The sequence below is a fragment of the Chenopodium album genome, chromosome 10, assembly GCF_948465745.1.
Source record: "Chenopodium album chromosome 10, dcCheAlbu1.1, whole genome shotgun sequence".
Classification (NCBI taxonomy): domain Eukaryota; kingdom Viridiplantae; phylum Streptophyta; class Magnoliopsida; order Caryophyllales; family Amaranthaceae; genus Chenopodium; species Chenopodium album.
In genome coordinates, this window is record NC_137843.1 from 14,820,464 (window position 1) to 14,844,506 (window position 24,043).

The 24,043-nt window shown below is 34.6% G+C and overlaps 2 protein-coding genes across 3 annotated transcripts; both read right to left on the reverse strand.

Annotated features, from left to right (window-relative positions):
* Positions 1–1,930: 1,930 nt before the first annotated feature.
* LOC145562280 (nuclear matrix constituent protein 1-like) lies at positions 1,931–10,946 on the reverse strand. Its single transcript, XM_081622504.1, has 8 exons — positions 10,413–10,946; positions 8,663–8,872; positions 8,089–8,342; positions 7,699–7,969; positions 7,535–7,618; positions 4,547–6,642; positions 2,497–2,677; positions 1,931–2,414 (listed from the first exon to the last, which is right to left on the reverse strand). The coding sequence occupies exons 1-8, from the start codon at positions 10,692–10,694 to the stop codon at positions 2,127–2,129; spliced, it is 3,666 nt and encodes a 1,221-aa protein (XP_081478630.1). The 5' UTR covers positions 10,695–10,946; the 3' UTR covers positions 1,931–2,126.
* Positions 10,947–13,826: 2,880 nt separating this feature from the next.
* LOC145563656 (oligoribonuclease-like) lies at positions 13,827–24,043 on the reverse strand. Of its 2 annotated transcripts, none has more exons than XM_081624091.1 (9): positions 23,884–24,043; positions 23,545–23,663; positions 21,944–22,087; positions 19,664–19,740; positions 17,752–17,833; positions 17,521–17,576; positions 16,444–16,530; positions 15,405–15,495; positions 13,827–14,276 (listed from the first exon to the last, which is right to left on the reverse strand). In XM_081624091.1, the coding sequence occupies exons 2-9, from the start codon at positions 23,633–23,635 to the stop codon at positions 14,164–14,166; spliced, it is 741 nt and encodes a 246-aa protein (XP_081480217.1). In that variant the 5' UTR covers positions 23,636–23,663; positions 23,884–24,043; the 3' UTR covers positions 13,827–14,163. The 2 variants fall into 2 exon arrangements, with proteins under 2 accessions (XP_081480217.1, XP_081480215.1); XM_081624089.1 differs by having other exon boundaries at positions 23,545–23,658; positions 23,884–24,041.

Below are 24,043 nucleotides of genomic sequence, written 5' to 3' on the forward strand. Positions count from 1 at the left end.
AGATAAGATAAACTTGCTAAACAAAGACAAGTGCTATTAGACAGGCCAGACAAGGTTAGATAAACTCATATCAAACTAGACCAGATCCTAAAATATTTAGACCAGATCATCTTGTTTCAAGTGAAGTCTGTATGTATTAATGTATTATGAGTATTTTGTTTTGACTCATCTAATTACTCCTATTGTAGGTTAGTCTTACTTTGTTTGCACCAATAAAAATTAACTACCCCTTAATACATTAACTCCATCATAGTTGAGAAACAAAAAGTAAAGTAAAGAAAACCAAAGAAAAAGTAAATAAAAGTTGGTGTAGTAAATGTAGAATATCGAAGGCTACAAAAGAAAGATAGGCGCAACAGGTCGAGGTACTAACTAGGACCACGTACGGTGTTGGCATCGGCGTATGGCGGACGGCTACTGTCACAGGCACAGCCCACACTATTGTCTACTGCTTGCTTAGCAGGCCTATGCTCGTTGACATGTCTTTTTCTTGTCATTTACTTTCCTAAGTTTATATTAACAACTACTCATTTAAGTACCTTCTTTTGCTTACTTCTTTTTTACTTGCCCTTTTTTGATTGTTTTGTGTTGCACTAGATTTTAGTATATTACCTCCTCCTTTACCTTTTAGGGTTGGATTTTGTATCACCACATTAATTGGCTAATTAGCAATTCAGCAAAAGCTTATTTTTTATAGTTAGCTTAAGCTTAGTTTTGATAGGTGAACTTGAAGATTAGTCATTTCTTAACTTATGGTTAAGAATTTTGATTTGCATACTCTCTTGTTGTTAACATGGTTGCATCAAATATATGTTTGTCTAGTTTGTCAATCATGCAATATAGATCTTTGAACAATCATTAATTAGTCATAAAAGTGACTGGTGAAAAGTTTCTCTTTTCTGCTGTGTAGTGATTGACTTTATTCGTTTATAATTATAATGATACTGAATTTCATTGAATAGTCTTTAATTTCTCTACTCATTGAACAATCAATTCTGAGAGAGATAAACAACTTTTCACTCAGCAATCATTCTGTAGGAGCAGGTAATTAGCTTAAGCGAATTGAGGTAGTTATGCGTATTTTTCAAAATCTTTTGTCATATGCAGCTGAATGTTAATTATTTGTCGTTTATTGAGTGTTATCATATGTTCTATACTATTTTGAATATTATGATCCTACTAGTTGATCTATGTATCTAAGAAACATTAATGACATCTAGCTAGGTCGGTTGTGAACAAATCATTACTTAGATTCAACTATAAGGTGTCATTCCATATTTATGTGGTTAAGACTCATATCAATATCTTTATTGTTTGCAATTGCAACATATAATCTCCCCTCTACTCTTAAAGATGACTTGTGTAGTTATGTAGCTAGGTGGGTTAACTTGTCCCGTTGGTTTGGTAGAGTCCTTCATCTTTGCTCCCCAATCCCAACCCTTCAAAAAAAAAAAAACTGCAATTTGTCTAGTCTGTAACATGCAATTGGTTTCCCTTTTTAGCTAATGTTTTTTTTTTTGGTACATCATTCAATTTTACAGGTCATTGCTGCTCGCCATAAATCATTGTTCCTGAATCTTTAGTCGACATAAACAAAATTTAGCGATAAGTTTGTGGGTGATAAACAAGTTCATAGATTTAGCACATTAGCTACATTAATACAAATTTCCTTTACTGCTGTGATTCATTGATCCATCAATGTTTTCAAAGTTTCTATTTTAATAGTATTCTAGCCTTAAGATGCATCATGACATTAGCAAATGACTTGAAACCAGCAAAAATGATGAATCCCTTTTGAATCCTGCCAACACAGGCACCGAACGGCCCAAGACTCATCATTCTTTACCTTGTTTTGCCTGCTTCCATTACGGCTAGAAGATTGAGAGAACCTAGTTATACTTTTTACCAGGTGAAAGACAATTTGTAAGCAAGAATTGAATGGCCTATTTCATAATATGAAGTATAAACCACAAGTGGAGGGAAAACCAAATATCCATGTTTTATCACAGATTTATGGGACAAAAAGATTGTCAAGACAATACCTACTGATAACTATGGTACAATCCAACTAAACTAAGCTGCATGGGTTTTGTAATTACAACTAACAGCTACAGACGACTTGTGAATCATGATGTAAGAAATCTCCATAGCTTCTTTCCCACTGAGGCTTGACCTGGATGATCATCTTCATCGTCATCGCCGTCATCATCATCATCATCCACGTCACCATCACTGCCATACTCATCTTCATCATCTTCGTTCTCATTGACCATGCTTCTGCTATCTTCTTCTACATTTTCTGATGTTCCATTGACCTCATTCAACAATGTATCTTCAGCTATCTTTTCTTCTACATTCTCAGCCGGTTTTGCAGCATTGCCTTGATTTTCAGCAACATTGATTGCTGCATTAGACTGCATTGAAAAATATATATATGAGCATACAAGACTGGCTACACATGTCGGTCAAATTGAGCAACAAGAATAATATCCTCACCGTATAAGATGAAAACTCAACACTTCTAGTGGTTGAAACTTGCACAAAATGCATTCTTCTGTCACTCTCAGCAGCAACATCCAATGATTGAGCAGGTGTTTCATCAAGGTTTTGCTCTGCTTGTTCGGCGTCTTTATGGCTAACCACATCATCATTATCAGGTTTATCACTTAAGGTTGGACTGTTTGATGTTACACAAATGTCAGAATCAAAATGCAATCTAAAAACTGAAGCTACTAATCACTACAAGAACAGTGCTACAGTACCACTGGCTACTTCCAGTTTGCATATGTATAATTTTATCATGAAGCCTACAGGAACATGTAAAACTACAGCCGATGACAGGCTTTCAAATGTTTCTATACCTAGAATTAACTCGCCTATCAATAAAAGTAACGGCAAATTTTCATAGATGTGCATATTGACAGCAACTATTGCACCGTGCAATTGCTCGAATTTGAATTAAAAAAAACTACCATCTTTTCACAAGTTCTTTACATTTTCTTTTTGTTTTAGCAATATTCACAAACTCCACTTTGACCATCACAAGTAATAATGTACATATGTAAAGAAAAATATAGCCATGTAAGGTCTTGTTGGATTCGTCTCAACATGTATTTTTATTAATTTTTACAAATTCAGAATTAGAGATATACATGCTCAAAGTTTCACATTGGCACAAGGTAACAAAAAAATGTCGAGAACATTATTAAACAAAGGTTGCAATTTATAACTGCATACTATATCAAAGTAGCACATTTGAGGTTGCAGAATCCAGATAAAGGCTGGTAAATTGTTTAGTTTCATGAGATTAATTCAATGAATCTATCTATCAAACTTTCATGAGATTTGTTATTTTACCAAAAAAAATGCGTCTATAAACAAGCATTTTAAAAGGCAACAGTTTGTTTGGTACTCTGCTAAAATAGGGGTATATACTCTATATAACTGTTGAAAGAAATATCCAATTTTCTGCTTTATTTATTCATAAAATAGATAACACGAAACCAAAAAAGCATACTTGAGCCACCCCCTCGTTGACAGTGGCGGATCCAGGATTTGTGAAATGGGGGTACGAAATGAATTTCGACAAAAAAAAAAATTACAAAATAATGTAAATTGCAATAATTTTTTCCTAGCTAAATTTTGAATTAATAAGTCATAAATCATTTTACTTTGTATTACTAATGGCGTGTATAATACATCCCATCCTCCGACGATAAGTCTTATTATTGAGTAACTAAATATGTTTGGGAGAGAAAAAATAGAGATTATTTAAGAGACCTGTTATCTGGAACAACAGCTCTCTTTAATTGAAATACTAATCTCCCACTGGAAAACTTAAAATTATCACCAAAGAGGCTAAGAGACCTGTTTTTTAAGTAGGCGATCTCTTTGATGTTACACAAAAAGGCGGGCTGAATAACTAGCTACATAACAGAACCTAAGAGACCACCTCTTTGATAAATGCGGTCTCTTTTCTTACCAGACTTTTTTTTTTTTTTGGCAGAATGGGGGTACAACTGTAACTCTATGTACCCCCCTAGATCCGCCAGTGCTCGTTGATTCATTGCCAATTGAAAGGTCATCAATACACTCAGCTCACCTAAAGTATACATATGTTTCTCAATAATAAATATAAAACTCTTCCCATATGTCTACACAGCTCTTGGGAATTTACTTTTAAATGACATGATTCTTCAACACAAATCAAATAGGAAAGATAGCAATGATAAATACCCAAAAATTCTTAAACCAGTCACTTGTTCATCTATTTGGGGGGAAAAAAATAAGAAAAGATAGGAAAAAGGTGAGCTTTGCTGCAATAGAGATATTTTTATGCTAGAACCTATGTCATCCTTTTTTAAGGGCTTTCTTGAAATTACACTCATATGAAAGATTGACATTAATCCCTGGATAGAAAGAATATTAAACAGCTAAGAAAGATATTGGAACAAGAAGGTTGCACTATTTTATATCATCACAGGGTTAAACAAGAATCCAGTTGTCAGTTGCTTGCAAAGGAAACAAAAAGTGATAAAAGGCTTACACTGCATGACGCCTAAGATTGTATCTCCTTTGACCAGGAGTGGGTAAAGCAGAGTCAACCGTTTGTCGCCTCTTCCGTTGACCACCAGTTGTCACACTATCAGCATTTCCCTCACTATGTTCAACATCCTGCTCACTTTCAGTCACTTTAGAAGCCTGAGAGCGACTGCGCTTACGAGCACTGGTAGAATGTATCATGTCAGCATGAAGAATCTTTCCCTCGTTGTTCACATTTGCAGCCACGGAATCATTTTGCTTCACCTCCATCTTTCCTACTAAGCTATCCTTTAATATAGCCTTTGCATCTTCAACCACTTCTTTAACAGAATGTGTCCTTCGTACTCCAGGACCACGCTTCCTCCCAGGTTTTTTGCGCTTTCCATTCTTTAAACCAGATTTCTCAGGTTTCGAAATGTCTTGCACTTCACTGCCATTATCAAACTCGTCAACTGTCTGAGAATTTTCAACGTTATCATCTCTAACATCAGATTGGGACATATTCATGGCATCGTATACTTTTGCAACTGCTTGATCCAATTCTTCAACAGGAGAATTTCCAGCCCTCACATTTACTTCATCAGTAGAAATTTGTTCCCTCATCACATGCTCATTTGCTTGCATGTGTGTAGCAGATTGTGAGGTTTCTTCCATAACATGATGATCAGAATGTTGAATTCCCTTTTTAGGAGATAAATTATAAAATATTGAAGCACACTTCCGGAGCACACTCATCTGCCCACCTAAAAGGGGAGGAGAGTCTGCTTTATTTAAATCTCTAATAGAAGCATGTTCATCCTTAGCATCTTTCTGATCATCATGAGAAGGCCTTGGGAAATGAGAAGACCCCTCCCCAGTTGGCAGCTGCATATTACCACTAAGAAATGCTTGAGCAGAATCTCCACAGCTTTTGCAACATTTGATCTTCTCAATTATAGAACCAAAGAGCACCCTCTCACTAACCAACTGTTCTCTCTGTTTCTTCAGCTTTCTACTAAGATCATCAAGAGCCTTAATATCCTTAGATATCTCAACACGAGTTTCTTCAAACTGTTTTTTGTTCAATTCCAGTTCCTCCTTTTCCTTCTCCATGCGACGCCACTCAATTTCCATTTCTCTCTTATTTTTCTCAGCATCTTCCTTTAAAAGCTTCAGATTACTCATATCTCTCACCCTCGTTTCTTCCAAAGCTCTCTCCTTTTCTTCCATTACCTTCTCCCACTCTTCCCTTCTTTTCTGCATGTCATTATAAAGATCCTGTTTCTGCTGCTCAAAATCTTGATACATGAGAGCCTCCTGATTTTTAGCATCTTCAACTAACATTGACTTCTCTTGTTTCATCGTAGCTTCAAATGATTCGATCTGTAATTTAATGCTCTCTGACTCCAAACACAGACGTTCCTCATTCTCAGCTCTTTCCCTTTTCAATCTCTCTTCTTCTGAGTTTCGAAACTTTTCAAAATTTGCTTTCTTTTCAGCTAGCGTTTCAAGCTCATTATCTACAATAGATCGTTTCTCATCCAAAGCCTCCCAATCTTTCTCGAACTTCTCCCTTTCAAGCTTCAAATCTGCAGCTTCCTTCTCTATGAGCTCACTCTGACGCCTCACATTGTCTATCTCCTGCTTTAAACTTGACTGCAAGCGAAGATACTCTAACCTTTCTCTCTCCACATCTTCCAAAATTTTTCGTTCTTCCTCAATATGCAGTTTCTGTTCCCTTGTGTTGATTCTCAACATTTCAATGTCCTTTCCTAAAATTTCCAAATTCTCTTTCTCAGCAATAACTTGTTTCTTCTCTGCCTCCAGACTTTTGGCTTCAGCTTTTAGACATTTTTCTTGTCCCTTCAAATCTTTATTCTTTACTTCAATGTCTTTTTCTTTATCTTTCAGCCTCTCAGCCTTCTTCTCCAAAGCTTGTTCTCGCTTACCAAGCTTCAGCTCAAGGTGATTGATTTCACTTTCCTTTTGATTCAATGTCTCCTTTCTGTTCTTTATTTCCTCTTCAAGAGCTGATTCTTTTTGTTTTATCTCTAGCTCAAATTCATGCATTTTGTTATTTAGCATAACCTTATGCTCATTAATAAGCTCCTCTAATTCAACCTGTAACACAAAAAAGACAATGACAAAATTTCAAGGATCTGGCCCATAAACTAGCATAATTATTGAACATGCCTCAAAATTAAAATTATAAGTTTCAGATGTATCCATTCTATCAACAGAAGAAAGCATCACAAATGAATTGGACAGAGTCTCTTATCACAACATCCCCATATTCCCCAATACATATGTTCCAATAATTTGCATATTATATGTGTGGAAAAGTATTCCATTTTATGTACGGATAAACCCAAAAATCTGGAGAGCACACTTCTGAACAATACACGTAAGTTTCTGTGCAAAACTAAATTACAAGTCTTTAAATAGTACATAGCTAAGCAAACTCTGTGAAAGGCACAAATTTGCAATCTCATAACACGGTGACACTCCAGAAAAATGCCCCAACCATCGCAAGGACACAATTATACTCCAAAGAGGTAGTGATGGCAAAATGGGCAAGATTGCAATTTCTATGGAAAAGAATAACTTCTGAATTTGTTAGTGAAGCAGAAAATAGAATTAAGCAATTTAAGTGTGATTTCTGCAGTTAGAAGAATCTGAAAGAAATAAAAGGTGTTATTTTCATAGATATCAGATATGAAATCTGTAGCAGAGAAGAATATACAAGGATAACTGTTTAGATGTAAGAAAGAATGGGAATGCTTCAAAAGAAGCTCCTGCCCTCAAAACTTCAAAAGTAAGCAGTCTTACCCCAAACAATACAAGAGAGGCCATTAAAAAAAATGACAATTTATCAGACATGCAAAGTTACCTACTTCAAATATATAAAGAAATTTAATGAACGAGTATTTCTCTTGGGGACTTCATTGGAAATGGATATTATAAAGCAACCAAGATGATGATACAAAATCCACCATTGGAAGTTACAACTTACATTTTCTCTTGCATTTAGCCTCTGTTCCTCTTCTTGCAGCTGTTTTTCCTTTGCTTCCAATTTGCATTTTAAAGCTTCAGCTTTCTACAATAATGCAGAAGATGAAAATGAAAATTTGAGGATGTCAGGTGAATACAAATATGAATAATGATAATGAAATCCACCTTCTCCTTCATATCCAACTCTGCTGATTGATTCTTTACATCATTTTCTACTTTTTTCAAAGTTTCATTGGCCAAGTCAATCTTTTTTTGCAACTCCTCAAAGTTTGACTCCTTAACTTTGCTAGAGATATCAATTTCATGCAATTTTTCTTCCCTCTCATTAAGGATTCTCCGACTCTCACACAGCCTTTGTTCCCCTTCTTGTAGTTTCTTCTCCCACTCAAGCATATCTTCATTCTGCTTCCGAAAGTGTAACTCATGGGATTCTCGCCTGAAAAGTTTTATAACAAAAATAAGAAGTATCAACATGGACTGGAAGACACAAACCCATCTTGGTGACCTAAAAAAATCAATTCAAAGCATAAACCATCCATTTATTAAACTGCATACTCTTGAGTTAAAGATAATTGCTCTCTCTGAAGAATGTCTTCACGAACTTCCAAGTCTTGAAGCTTTCTGTTTAGCTCAGAATTCTTTCTATCTGACTCAGCCAGCTTAGCATCCACTGAGCGAGATCTCTTCTCAACATCCAAATTCAGTATTTGAAGTTCCTCCATACGAGCATTTAAATCAGCCACAGTAGTCTCAGATGTAGCTTTGCCTTTAGCAAGTTCTTCATTCATGTCACGTAAAGCTCTCTGAAGCTGGATTAGAAATTAGACAATTGCAGGCCACCAATGTTAGATGTATGATGCAAGAAAATTATAATGATGTGAAAGAGGGTAAAATTAGATATAAGCTTACAATGCACACTATGAAAATTAAAATTACAGATTTCACTTGGTCACATTGGTTCTCCATTTGAACTAATAGCTGTCTAGCTACAAACATAATCCATCAGAAAGAACCATAAACTAGTATACATATATTTGGGCAATGTACAACTTCAACCAAGAAGATTAAAACGTCTAATACTAACTTACAAAAAAAGAAAGAGGTAGAAATAAATAAAGGTAGAACGTACATCAACCAAAGATCGTCTTTCAACTTGTAAAGCCTTCTTTAAATTTTCCTCTCGCTTCTCAGCTTCAGAAACAGCAATCAGATGAGCACCCCGCTCGCGCTTAAGAATCTCCACAGCTTCAGAAACTCCATGCCCTAATTCTTCGGTTTTGGAAATTAAATCTTTTTTCTCCAAGAGCAAAAGCCCCATGTTGTATTGGTAGTCAAAAAGCTATTCACAAAAAGTAAAACAAATTAGAAGAGACATTCACACCAAGAATAACACGCTTTCACTAACAAACACCAAAACAATGACATAATATTTGACCATTATGTGCCAAACGTTGAATCAAAATTATAATGCATTGCTGTCCTAGGTTCTTTCTGAAAAATAAGGTGATTGGGCTTCTTTTTTTTTTTTTTTGAGGTGTTAATGATTTTTTGCAATTTGTTTTCTTCATCAACTAAATAATAAAATATCAGAAGGTCAAAAATGAACATTTTTCTGCTTAAATTTACTTTTTAGTGTTGATTATTTATGATTTTAAAGTTAGTTTTCCTAATTATTCCGTTAGTATATAATTACTAAATTTCAAATCAAAATTATAATTTCTTCTCAAACATAGAGGATTTAAAATTATGGACTTAGGATTCTTATTATTTCCAAACAAGTTATACGGTATTGAATGTAACAATTAGAAATCAGGTACGGAGTAATTACCGTGAAGAATTTGATATCAAATCCTTGTATCCAAACACTACCTTAAACTTCGTATAACAAAAAATGTCATATTGTAAATTGTCATTGGATTTACCTCAATGTAGGTTTCCTATATCAACGTCTCATTTTTCACTAATATATAGTTAAAAAGATTTAAGGGAAATTTGGTGAAAGTGAAACAATTCTTGACAAAAGTACTCGTAGTTTCAAACATAGCCACTTTTGTCCCTTTCTAAGATGAATTCCAAGCTCGACTAATTTGTTGGATCGAGAATACACAATACACATCAAGAAAACCAAAAGCATTACTAAATCACTTTCAAAATGATACGAAGTACACCACATTTGTCTGTCATGATTATGCACTGAGTTACAATGCAAAAATGTTATCACTTTCTTCATTTTGATAGATATTCACTTACGGTGTGTTTGAATAGTAAAAGCGGAAGGCAAAGAAGAGGAGGGAGGGGGAAAGGATGAGAAGGGAAGGGGAGGGGAGGAAATAATGACGAGTTTTCCTTCCAAATCTCTCCATTATTAGAGAGATCAATTTCTTAAAATTAATCCCTTTATTTCTTTCCCCTCCAATTTTCTTCCTTTCCTCATTTGTTATTCAAATGAAAGACAATTCATCTCTCCATTTCCCTTTCCTTCTTTTCCCTCCATTTCCTTCAATCCAAACAATGTGTTAATCTTAACACTTACACATCCTGCCTTTGGATTGGCAACAAGGTTTACGTTTCATATCGTATATTCGTACGAGTAGTTTATTATAGTTTTCCATTCATTTAAACACAGTGAATGCTTCATCAACAAGCACAAGTTCAAAACTACAAGCATAAATAACCAAATACCCAGCACTAACAATGTTAATTAGCAGCTCATAATGGAGTTAAAGCACAAAAAATCAAAAAGTTTCAACAAAACCCCAGAAATTCAAAACCAATAAACAAACTCCAAAACACCAACAAAAATCAACATTCATCAATTTAAAAAATCAACAAAATCAGCAAATTTACACCAATAAATAAAATTAAAGACATAAATAAACCTCTTTTTCAAGGCGAGAAATCTTGTCAAGCATAGCTTGATGATCCTTCCTCTCCAAAGCAGACTCATCCAACAAACCCACTTCCTTAAACCTCCTCCAATCCTCCATATGACACCCATCAAACTCGACACTTTCCGGCGCCGCAAGCGAATTCGTAGGCGGAGGCGCATCCAAGAACGACGTCGTTTTCCCAGTAAAAGAAGGGGTTTGAAGGTGTCTTGGCTCTGTTCTTGGTGTCGATGTTGACGGCGTCCATGGCGCCTTACGTTGAGGAGTGAACATTTGGGGAAATTGTTTTAGGGTTTTATTTTATTTTGGGATTCAAATAAAACCCAAATTTAATTTCTGGAAAATTGCAGAAATTTGAATTTGAATAAGAGAGAGAAAGTTTGCCGGCGAAGAAGAGTGAGTTTTAACGGCTAGCCGATTGAAGTTGTGCAGTGATGAAGTGTGGAAAGAGACGAGTGACAGAGTGTTCAGAAAGATTTTGAATCAGAGAAAGGAGGGTTTTTTTTGTTTAATCTTTTGCTCGTAAAAAGAAGCTTTTTTTTTTTTTTTTTTTTTTTTTTTTTAATGGCAAGTGGAGGATTAATCGAATTTGATCTTAGGTGAGTTAAGACTTCCAGAGGGGACTAAACTTTCATGAAATGTAAAAGTAGGGGACTGCAGTTTGGAAAGTTCACTTTAGGGAACTCAAACCGGTTTGTGCAAGTTATTACCGGTTTGTTAACTTGTAATAGGGAGTTTTCACAATATTATTAAAAAAAAAAAGAATTAACAACTACTGATAATTGCAGACTTCGAGTTGCGTGATGAATTACAGCCATAGGAGAAAGACGGGAAACGAAGGGATTCTTGAAGCTTCTGTTGGAAGTGGAAGGCACCCCTTTTCTCCTATAAAAGTAGTAGTTTCATCATTCTTAAAATTACATCAGTCTGCCAAGTTGTGGGAGGTTCTGTATCAACCCACTTAAAAAATTTGCATCCCCTTCTATCAGTGTCTGCATCATAGTCTGGACAGGCAAGAAACCTTCTTCCAGGATTGTCTTTAGTCCATGCCCTTGTGCGTGACACTAGTAGCCCACAATTACACCTCCTTGGACTTGCACTTCTACTTGACATTATTCTGGAATCAATTAACACCAAAATTCACATAATTAATAGTCACATAACTCAGTACATGTATGGAAAAAAGAATTCACTTACTGCTACTCAACCTTTTCTGCAGGATCAAATTCAGAGACAAACTAAGGATCCTTTACTGGTTTGACAAAGCTGGATTTTGGATTTAAGTAGTATGTAAAAAAAAAAAAAAAATAGTACTCAGTGTTTATTGTTCTCAATATTATGTTTCTGTTGCTAGAAAATCTTCCTTTAAATACTTGGATAACGGCTACTTTTGTTTAGAAATCTTTTTCTGTTTCCCAATGCAATTAAAAGCTTGTTAGTGATATATGGTAACCGGTGGTGGAAGGTCACCTTGGCCGGAGTTATAGGCATAGTCCCCTGCTTTTAACTTCCCAAACTGCAGTCCCCTCTTTTTACATTTCATGAAAGTTTAGTCCCCTGTGAGATTCTTAACTCGATGTAACGTTCAATACTTTAATTAACTAAACTATGTATTTATGGAGTAATTATATTTATTGAATTAAATTAATTAGTTTATGTTACTCTATATTTTTTTGTGAGCAAAGAGAGATCGATATCTAAGAATATATGAAGATGTTACTTTTATACTTGTATATAACTTCTAGATGTGTACTAGATGAGCTAATTCAAGTTTATCAATATGAGAAATATGTGATGTTTATCAAAGGGTATATTTACTATTTACTCATGATTAGTAGGGACAATTTTGCCATTTTATACTTTTGGTTAGACAAATTTAGCTGACGACGTTAACCTTATCGTTAGTCATATTTTACATTTGCTGAGCATAATTCATCTTCTTCACTAGCATCTGCATCTTCATCTCCTTCACCAAAAATAAAAACTTGAAACCCTCCATGTTCTGCATCTTCATCTTCTTCCCCAAAACTAAAAAAATTTCAAGCCCTCATGAGCAGCTTCAATGGAAGATGAAAGAGGACAGAAAATTCTACCCTTAAGAGTTCACCATTCCCTTTCTTTCTCCCTTTTATCTTAGGGTTTTCTTTTAATTCGCGGCGAAGCCGCCGTAAATATGGTTGTAGAAATGGTAGCTCCTAAGTAATTTTAATGGAGGGTATATATATATATGGAGGAAAATATGGTGATAAAATTGGTTGTCCATTCTCACTGATCTTTGTGGGCAATTGAATTCACCACTGTCTTCCGACCTTCCTCCATTGTTGAAGCTAAATTTTGTTTGCTTTCTCCTTCATTGTTCAATTTCGAGCTCTTTTTCCATTATTCTCTCTCTTCTCTCTTCTGACAAAGTTACTCAATTCTCCGTTCCACAAGCCGTTAACTCCACGTCCAAGGCAAAACATTAGCTACAGCTGACATCTGAGCACATGGGCATTATTTTTCAATTTTTTACGGATTTCAAGGCAATGTATTTACGAGATTGCCATTTGATAAACGAATTTCGTTTATCATTTTGAGTAACCGGGGCTTCCTCGTACTAGATGTAGAAAAACTTGCATGCATTAAATAATTGTGCCATAATTTCATCTCATTGTGTGTAATACTTGTATTAGGCTATATTCTCTTCACTTTATTTAAATAATACCGTGTTCTGTGAAAATAATTTTTAATCAATAAATTAGTATCTCTAAAGATCAAATATACTAGAGAATCAAAAATTTAAGTCATCAAAAACGTAATTTAAGTCAAACAAAATTTAATTTCAATTCCCCAAAAATTAAAGTACTATGTAAAATTTTCTAAAAAAAAAAAGTACTACGTAAAAAGAACATATTAGTTGCCAACTTGCCACAATAAAACATTGCAAGGTAAAACTCAATGGAATAAAAACCTTTTTAGAGAGAATGAGTGCAATTAATTTTCTAAATAAGCATTGGTGAATTGTTTAATTAAATACCTTGTTATGAAAAACTTGGAGAAATAAAAACATGATCATGAATTTGCTTTCTCATTTTCATTTTAGTTGACAGAATTCTTTATTTGTGCTCGTTGGTGCATAATTTAATAATTGATACTTTATTGTTTCCAAAAATAAATAAAAAAATAAAAATTGATACTTTAAAATCACACATAAGCAAAAATAATGCAAATAAATAAATAATACAAGTATTAAGACCAATCTAACTAAATCCTAAATGGCTACGGTTTTTTTTTTTTTTCTCAAGTATAAATGTATAATCTATAATAAAAAATACTTCTTATAGAGCATATGCATAGTGTCAAAATCAAAATCTTTCAAAGAGAAACAAAGGAAAATAAACGAAGCATAAAAACTCATATCTTGCAGGAACAAGTTTTTCTGTTATTGATTTAAAAATCTGTCTTTAAATTACACAGCATACAATCATATCCATCACAACGGTTCAATACTGTCTGGTCCTCCTGAACAGATGAGAGAAAAAAAAAATGAGAAGGCTCAACTCTTCAGTCCTCATAGCCATCTTCAAGCATTATGCAGCAATCATCTCACAGATAACCGTACGATTCAACTGATGGGATCATAGTCATCTTCAAATATGTGTCTACTCATGTCTGTCAAAAAGCTGGTTTCGAAGAGAAACAGCACTCCACCAAATTGTCTATATGCTTATACTTACATAAACATGGTTCAGATAACAGCAGCTCATTTCCTAGATTTAAATATGGCATCTTTGTAGTATTTGAGTTCAAGTATGCTCTCTCTGATATCATCCAAAGCCCTGTGTTTCTGCTCCTTTGAAGGCGCCTTTCTGTGAGCTGGACAAGCAAAGATACCGTAAGAACAAATTGTATTACAAAATTTTTGACCAAATTGTAAAGATTAACCTGAGTTGTTGTCCACAACATAATTTTAAATACCCTGGATCCTGTATATTGAGGGTCAAATCATGATTTGACACAATAAAAACATAAGACTGCTCAGTAATTAAGGCCAACAGTGAATCTACTGCCAGTGGCACCGCTTATCAATGATGGGGCTGTGACACTACAACTAGCCCCCGCACCTCTTTACCTCTTCTGTTTTTGTTATGTCTGTATGGTTCGGGTAGAGGCACTGCTCATCAATAAAGGGGATGTGAAACTACAGTTAGCTCCCACGCCTATTTCCCTCCTCTGTTTTTATTGTGTCAACTGATTTGATTTCCTTTCAAAAAAAAAAAAAAAAAAACTGATTTGATTTGGGTAGATTAAGCTACATCTCTCCCTCTCCAGCAAATCGCAAGTTAAGTCATCGAGCTTTGAATGCCTAAATGATTATCCTTATTGTATTCTGCAATACAGAGTTATTTAGTAAAGTGGCCTAGAATCTAGAGCTACATACAATGATGTTTAGAAGGATTTGTTAAGTGGATCAAGGTAATTACAAAATTACCTCCCTCTTTCATAAACACTATCCTGTCAAAATTGGAGAGCTTTAGAGGAAAATTGAAGCTTCACCTACACCCTCCCTTCCTCTTCTTTCCTCCCCTTCATTTCCCTTCTATCTTGCTATCCAAAGTAAAAGCTTCTTTCTCGTAAAAAGATCAGAATTGGTTTTGTGAAGGTAGAAAAAGAAATTTTAGAGACAATTTAATACTCAAGCCTATCATAATCCCAGAAGGTATATGTATTGTGTACTCAAACTACATATACAACCCATACAAATGGTATAATAGGAAACTGAGGCTACTTCTCTTTTTAAAATGGTTACAATTTTGGGTTTATAAATTTATCTTTTCCCTATAAAGGAAAATGACTGCCAGGCAATTTGATACCAGCACCCAGATAAAACGAAATTACAAGAACATGTTAGATTGTTATTAGGGGATCCCAAACCACCATGTACAAAGATTAGTTTACTGCAAAAGATGAGCAATTTAATTGAAAATGCAAAGGAATATTTACCTTTAGGATACCACCGAACGCATAAGGCCTTCACGCTGCTAACGTCTACAAGGACATGAGAGAACATACTTGCCAAGTCTGGCATATATTTCTGCAAAGAGAATCAGGTTAGTATGGAAGATGTTCGTAATAAAAAAAGTCAAGGAATTTGAAAGAAAAATGTGTGCTACAAATGTTATTTAGAAGTAATATATAGACTCTAATGGATGCAAAAACAGTAAAATGCTCGTCTAAAATCCTGCAGACCAGTAACCAAAGTTTACCCCCATCAACCCAAGATACAGGAATTAAAAAAAAAAATACACACACACAGACACATACATCTCCAAACCTACATGAACTGAAAACTTTGAGCATAAAAAGAAGTATGATTTCTGATGATTCTCCTCAGAGTACCAGAAACACAATGATATAAATATGGGAAACAGATAACAATCATCTAAAATGAATGCAGTATGCTAGGTCTAATATCTAGGCACTACTCACTATCAAAATTCTTATACTACGTAAAAATTTCCTAGCTTTTTTTAAAAGATATTACGCAAGGGTTGACCTGGTATCCTGTTGACTTTTATATCATTATTATCCTGGTTCAAGAGCCACTAAATTTGCTACATTCGCTCTCAACATCAAGGTTGGTAGTGACCTCAGTCATATTGATAGATTCAACTCAATACTAGGCTCAAATTATTCTCCCCTTAATGTAATTTCATTCCTTGTCGGATGGGAAATTTGTGTCAAATCCATAAAAAAAATTAACCTTGTGTTGTGTAACTAACTAAATTTTGATCAGACAATCAGTGGATACACAAGGACATACTCTATAATTCCCAACTAAATGTAAAAATTACCATTGCATATTGACAACAATAATGGGAAAGACAATTAAGGAAAATAAAAGAAGCATGCTTACATCATTGCTAATATATAGTTGATGAAAAAAGGGATGGTGAAAATAACATAATTTATAACAATTCCTAATATAAACAGAGCAAGGTACAACTGTACAAGTGTTTACAGTAAAACCATATCAGAATACCTTGAGAAATATAAAATCTGTGTAAACTGAGTTTCCTGCAAGAAGGGGTGTATATGAACCAACATGTTTCTTGACAAATTCTATAACCTGCACAATTTGTAAAAAAATCCAACTATAAGCTTCAATAAGGAAATACATAATACATATTGTGAACAATCAGATGTAGTTCAAACTTGCACTGTTTACTTCGTAAAACTCACAAAAGTGTTTTTAACACATTCAATTTTTTTATTCTTAGGTATATTTCTGGTCATGGGATGATCTCATGAATCTGTAAGCCTTCATGCGATCTAACGTGCAATGTCAGTTAAGTTTTACAAGACTGATACCAAGAGCATGAAAAAGCTACTCACATGAAATATACTTGTCGAAAAAAAGCCCATATTTCAATACTACTTTCCTAGGTAGAAGTATTATGAAATAGCCATTCCTATTCTATACACCCAAACTTTCAACGATTACTTCGTATCTTGGTTTAAAGTCATAGACAAAGTCCTTGCAAAATAAAATTCTCGTATTAATTTCTAACACCCGAAAAAGAAGACCAGTTTTTTCATTTTAAATATTGTGAAATTTTATGTATTCTCTTCTCAGATAAACTCTGCTACTCCTGAGTACATACCTCAAATAGTCACAAGACTTTGATATACAAATTCCACAACAAAATTGAAGAACTTTGTTATGCATAGTCCAAAATAAAAAATAAAAAAAACCACATACTCACGTGAAATCCACTCCTCCCCCCCCCCCCCCCTCTCTCTCCCTTTTATAAAAAGACCAAACCACATTTTGATGGCTATGCATTGTTCCAACCCTACATATGGGTGGGGGAATTTCAGGAGAAGGGAGGCAACGGAGTTGGGAGAGTTTATCCAAAAAGCTCTATGTAAAGGGACAGTTTACATTTCCAAAAGAAAAAAAATTATATCAAATAAACCGTCAGTCAAGTCACAATGCTTCCCAGTTCCGAAAGTGACTGTAATCATAATGTACTTGACACAGTCTAAAATATCCGAAGAAATTGCAGGAAAGAAGACAGAATGAAACATGCTTTAGACAATCCACTTTTAATCAAACCTGTTGCTCGGCTTCATTTTCAGTGACTGTACTCTCAAGAACCTTCTTTGTCAACCCTGAATTCAATTTTGTGTCAGTCAATAAGCCCAGCAAATCCAAGCGCATGGAAAATACAATACCAAAAATGGACAAACAATTTGAGATATAATTGACACATAACGAATTGCAATAACATTTCATGCATTACAAGATGACAAATAGGATACAGCAAAAGGATGAAGCCTATCGTACCACTAGCTGCATGGTGATCTTGACACCATTCATTCATCTTGTCCAAACATTCCTGTGATTGATGGATAACAAATTCCGGTCCCTGCATAAGTGCATATAGAATCAAGAACATTGAGAAGAGTACATCTATATTTAACATATTGTGCTGCATACTAAACATTTCCATTAAACATTACGCCCATTTAAATACCAAAGAATCATACATATTCTTCTACATGTGAAACTTTACATCTGTCTATACCAAAAAGTAGCAATTCCTAGGAAGTTCTGATTAAAAGCTTACAGATATTATTAAGGGCAATCCAGTAATATGAGCAGATTAAAGTTCAAATAAATAAGTTATGACAGCAGCCTATTATCTTGAATACTTCGTAATAGATATGTAGTCTTTCATTTAGGGGCGGGTGGAATCTAATTTAGTAAGCACATATCAAAAAATCCATTAAGCACATAATCGCGGTCCAAAATACAGGATAAGATATTATTAGCAACATTCAAAGAATAATAAAGGCAGGTGGCATGTGGCAACATCAGTTGAACTTTTAAGTAAATCACAAATTCTAGAAATTTGGTCAAAACAGCTAATTGAGGCCAGTATGATAAACACAGGCTCTTCTAATATTTCCTCCACTCCTACTAAATATAAAAAATATTAAAAAAGGCAAACTAGACATTAGCAATATATAAGCCCAGGAGAGCTCTAACTTTCCACCAAGGATCAAAGCAAAAGCCCCTGACAAGCTAAAGCATCGACAAACTGAAGCCAAAAGAAAGACTTAATGAAGAAAAAGAATAAGGAAAAAAAAAACCACAACGATCAATGCATACAGCATGGTATATAAGATAATAAGAGTACAATGTATAAAATGTTAGATTTTTAAAGGCAATACTAAATCAGTCAAAAATCATAGTCAATCTCCTGTTCATTGTAGCCAAGCACAAAAGTACAAAACTATAAGAACCAAGGGTCCAAGATGCATACAGAAAAAATATTCCACGCAAAAAATTCAAATATTTTGCAACCTATGGTACTACCTCCGATCTTTTTAATTTTATTTTTTATTATCTTCCTACTTAATATACGATGAAAACGAGAAAGTGGAAAGTGGGTCTCTTTTTTGACTATTTATGTAGGAAAGAGAAATTTAAGTAGAGACAATGGTTATACATGTATAATGTGGACCATGTGGTGGAATAAGGAGGGATAAAAATGAAAATTTTCTTCTCCATAAAAGGAATAAAGCAAAAGTAGGAAGATCAAAAAAGAACATATCTAAACGGAAAGTAGGAAGCTTTAAGAAAAAAGACAAGAGGGAGTATACAATAATGTTACAGTTTCACCACATAAAGGCTCCATGGTACAGCTAGAACTAGAAGCCTAGAACCCATAAAAGGTGCACTTCACAATAAAATACTATAGAAAAAGTAGAGTATGTATCATCAACACAGCCATATTCTGACGCAACAAAGAAACAGCCCTACAAACCACAGACAGACAACAGCAACAGAGTTGTTGATTCAATATAATACCTTTCACCATACAAGGGATCGAACTACAACAGAGGCTGAGTTGTTTTAAACACCCAGTCACAAATTTATCCCAATTCAGAAGCAGAGAAGGAAAGAAGAAGAGGGACAACCATAATGCATACAACAATACCTCAACTCAAAAAAAAAAAAAAAAAAAAATACTTTAATAAAAATAATAAAAACCGCACAGTTAAGCAGGAACCAAGTACACAAATATACCAAACCACCACCCCCACCTCCCACCCCCTCCCAAAAAAAAGCGAGGGGGAGAGAGAAAGAGAGAGAGATACCCAGAAAGTGGAGAAAAGCAGTTCTGATTATGCAAAAGATGCTATTTAACACAAAAAATATGAGAGAAAAGACAACCCTAAAAAAGTCTTACCTCCACAGATTTAGACAAGTTGCCATCTGTTATGATACAAGCTATCTCTAATATTCGATCCACTTCAACATTTAAACCTGCATAGAAGCAAAGACAATAAAGTCGTGACCTCTTGTTATTGGGGAGTGTTACTTAATTGAAATTCAACTGATGCTTAATTTTTAGGTGAGTGGTGTCTATAAAATTGAGTCATGTCTTTCAAGCTTTCCACATGCTCCACCTTATCCTGATTACCATATTTCTCCAACATTATGAGGAGGCCCCCAGGCCACTCTAAGATGACAAACTTCGCTTACACTTGACAATGCAAAGGTAGATGATTCTCCGCCTTACAACTCCAAAAAAAAATAAACATAGACATTGAGGATATGGAGACTTATTAAATTGAAGTCTATAAATTGTCATTAGTACAGATCCCTGTAGAGTACATTGTCCAAAGCAATGTATAAAAAAGATAAAAGTGCACCAAGGCGTTTCAGAGTTCCATGTGCCTTGTTGAAGTGAGGCACATCCACACATATAATATACAATAAAAAAAAATTGTGAAAAAATTGATGTGTGCCTCAAGGGGGAGCACCTCAATGTGCCTAGGCACTCCTTTGTGCGCTTCATCAATATCACTTCGCCTGCACCACAAAAGGTGCATGACCCCTAACGCAGCACGGTTTTTCAAATACTAGCTTAGAGAAAGACCTTTGCTTTCTTTAGGACCTTGGAGTTGCTATTGCAAATAGTAAATGTAAAAGGAGATACTGATGCAGAGAGCCTGAGAAGTATTGACGAAGGGCCTATGTGCCAATGAAACAAATAGGATGGCATTTTTGTAAATAATGGGAACATGAGAAAAAGCAGTGGTGCAAAATTTGATGGCAAAAAGTACCACTACATGCATAATGGTACATTAAATGTACCATTAAGGGAGAGAAAAAAATAATAAAAAGGCCAAAATGCCCTCCTATGTGCTTGTGAAACACATAGGCCCTATGCGCCTAGATGCACTCCAAAGAGCCATATTTGTTCTTCACTTTAGAGCTTAAGGCAATAGATGAAAGGCACTTTCTCTCCATCCCATTCTCCTCTTATTGCAAGAGTTTAAATAATGTTTCTAGTCTCTTCCCCATAAATTATGATAGTTTCAATAATGTTTCTAGTCTCTACTCCCTCAAACAATAATATATCCAGGTGTTAAGAAACAATTGATAGTTCAGTATTTTGTAAAAGCACTTTTCTTTTCACGGGTCAATACTTCCTTTCTTTAAAAAGTAATTTTCATAATCCCTTAAAAAATAGTCTTCCTATCTGTCAAGGATAAGCCTGCATAAATCTATTTACCCAAGTCTGGGATATCATGACATCCATATCATGCGCTGATTCTTAATTCTATTTAAAATATCAATTGGTAATATCCCATTGGTCATCATTCTAGTACTGAGTTTGCTAATAAATATGAGAAGCCTATATGAGATACTGAAAGTTATCTACAAAGAGAGAAAACTCATTTTCTACAAAAGATTTTCACAATGTCTACAAGGACACAACAATTTCTCACCTTCCAAAATACCACTGTAAAAACTAAAGGTATGTGCTAATAGAAAACTTCTTCCGTGTTTGGACTAGGGATTGAATAGTCTTGTACTTGACTACATTGTCTAGATAATACTGGATAACAGCTTTTTCAGTATTGCTTTACAATAAAATAAGCTTTTTATTTCCTTTTTTTTAAGAGAGGAATGTTAAAATCAACATTATCATCTCATTTTGCATAGATCGAATGGATCATGATAAAGGAGACAGAAAGTAGAAACAAAGAAACAGCACCTAAAAGGTTAGAAGTTTTGGAATTGGCAAACGCTTCCTGTCCAGGAAACAGGCTACAATTTACTGTGGCATTAAACTTGAGCCTATATATATATTTTTAAATAATGATTTTGCAACCCAGCATTATTCTTTCAGCTCTAAGTCCTTTTTTTAACTATATCTATGCAAAGGCTGTTAGTCGATTTAAGCTTTTAGCAAACACCTACGATTTTTTTTTTTTTTTTTTTTTTTTTTTGAAAGAATATGGCTGCATGCAGTCTGAAAGAAATGAATAGGGGACAGGAATTAAAGTTGAGATATATTATGAGTCCTAAATCAATGCGTTCTTTGTGCAGCATCCATATGGAAAGCAACTTGGATATACAAAGGCAGAGAGAAACCAAGAAAACTGCAAAGAAAACTTATAAGAAAAGGAGTTGTACTGTCCTCACTATTACAATTAGAAGCGTCATGGAAGCTTACCAGTCATTTCTAAATCAATCCAGACAAGGGGTAATCTGTAATCTGATACTGCACCTAAGTCATGTTCTTTGTTATTTCCATTGTCCACCACCAGCTTGTCATCTGAGCTTTTGCTTTTACTTTTACTTTTTTTACCACTCTCCCCTGCATCATAATACATTTCATCAGCAACAAAATGCATATTATTCAATACGTATAGCATATCACTTTTGTGGTTCTTACAACAGAAACACTAAGTCGCATATAAGACAATTTCAAACAAAATAACTTTTTCCCTGGCAAGTAAGAAAAAAAATAAGTTCAGGGAAAATTATAAGAATCTTAGATGAGTTAAGATAATATAAATCCATAAAAAAAATATACGTTTAATCAAAAACAGTTTACCCTTTTTTGCTTATTTTGCAACAATATTAATGACGTACTAGAAGCGAGACAGCAATTGGCATTGATCTAAGCGATCTTATTTAACAAGATAAATCACCCTAATAGATATTCAGCCTATATAGACAAGAAGAACAATATTCATTCATTAGCTCTACTATTTAGAAATTATACAAGACAGGCAGGGAGGAAAGATAAGTGTAGAAATTGAGAAAGATCAAGCAAAAGGAGAGTAAAAGATCAAGATATCACACAGGAGACAACGAGGAAGAGACAACACATACACGGAAAAGGAGGGAAACAAAAAATTTAGAATGAATCAGCTAGAATGAAAAGGCCATAGAAAGTCAGGCTACAGAGATGGCTTCATGTCTAGGGAGATTTCAGTAGATCTCAAGTTTCAGCCATACAGCCAATCAAACACAAGATGAGTAGACAGAATGATCCCTCGAATAAGCCATAGCTCATTTATATATATAGTATCTGGGAGTCCATGAAGCACCAGCTTAGTACTTCAGGAGCTATACTGGTTCACTTTATTAGAGCCATGCATATAACTTCAAGAAAATCTAAGGGGGAAGGGAGGAATAATTTTCTTTCACCACCTACGATAAAACTTCATAAATTGGGAAGCTTTACACTCTACATCAATGAAAGGCCATTATCACCACCACCAATCCTTTACAGGAATCGAACGCTAGTTATAACCCTCATATAACCTTGTGTTCAAGATGCAGGATAATTGGTTAGCCAAGACAAAGTTAATCAACCTAGGAGACATTATCTAATACATTATTGTATATAGACCCTTTAAGCTCTTTCACCAAGTATCATGATCTCAGAAGTCTCAAACAGAAATGGAAGTTGATACCGTAAATGTTCTAGTAAAAACAACAAATCCCACTACCAACTAACTCTAATGATAATTGACAAGAATCACAACCTTGAAGCACAAATTCAGTAAAATCAATTACATGGAAACAAATGGGGGTGTGCATAAACCGATCCAGACCTAAATTGGTCTGGGTTTAGACCGATTTTAGCAAATCGTATCACACAAGCCATAATCTTTGCTTATCATGGTTCACCATTCTATACTTAAACCAAGTATATCATAAAACAAATCACAAACAAATAAATATTAAACCCTTTGTCTTACAGTTAAACCCTATGAAATTATTTTTAAAAAAAAAAGTGCTTTCAAGAACAAGAAAAGCTACCTGCTTCGGAAACGCTAGCCGAAAGCAATTTAGAAGGATCCTCGCCATCATCAAGCGCTAATACTGAGAAAGCATTTGCGACAAGGTCCATTTTTTAACGCTTTTTCAAGTGAACTGTTCTTCAATTGTACAAGAATTAAGTTAGGTTTACAATCAGATATTGCATGAAACTATAGACCAACAAATTTAATCGCGTATGACTTAGGAGTAATAATTTTACTATTTTATACACAATTATAGTATTTACAATTGTATAAATTGTGGGAAAAAAAAAAAGTGTGCGGAATTGTAAGAAGCTAAATAAGTGAGAAATTCTTGAAAATGGAGAAGTGGGTTCACCTGCTACTATTTCCTCCGCAAAGAGCGAGTAATGCCGGAGGTCGTTGATAGAGTGGTGGTTCCGGCGGAAGAGGATCGCCGGTGGTGGTTTGAACTTTGAAGGAAGAATTGGTACTCTACTATTGTTAAGCGCACTTTTCTTTTTAGTATGTCCTTTGAA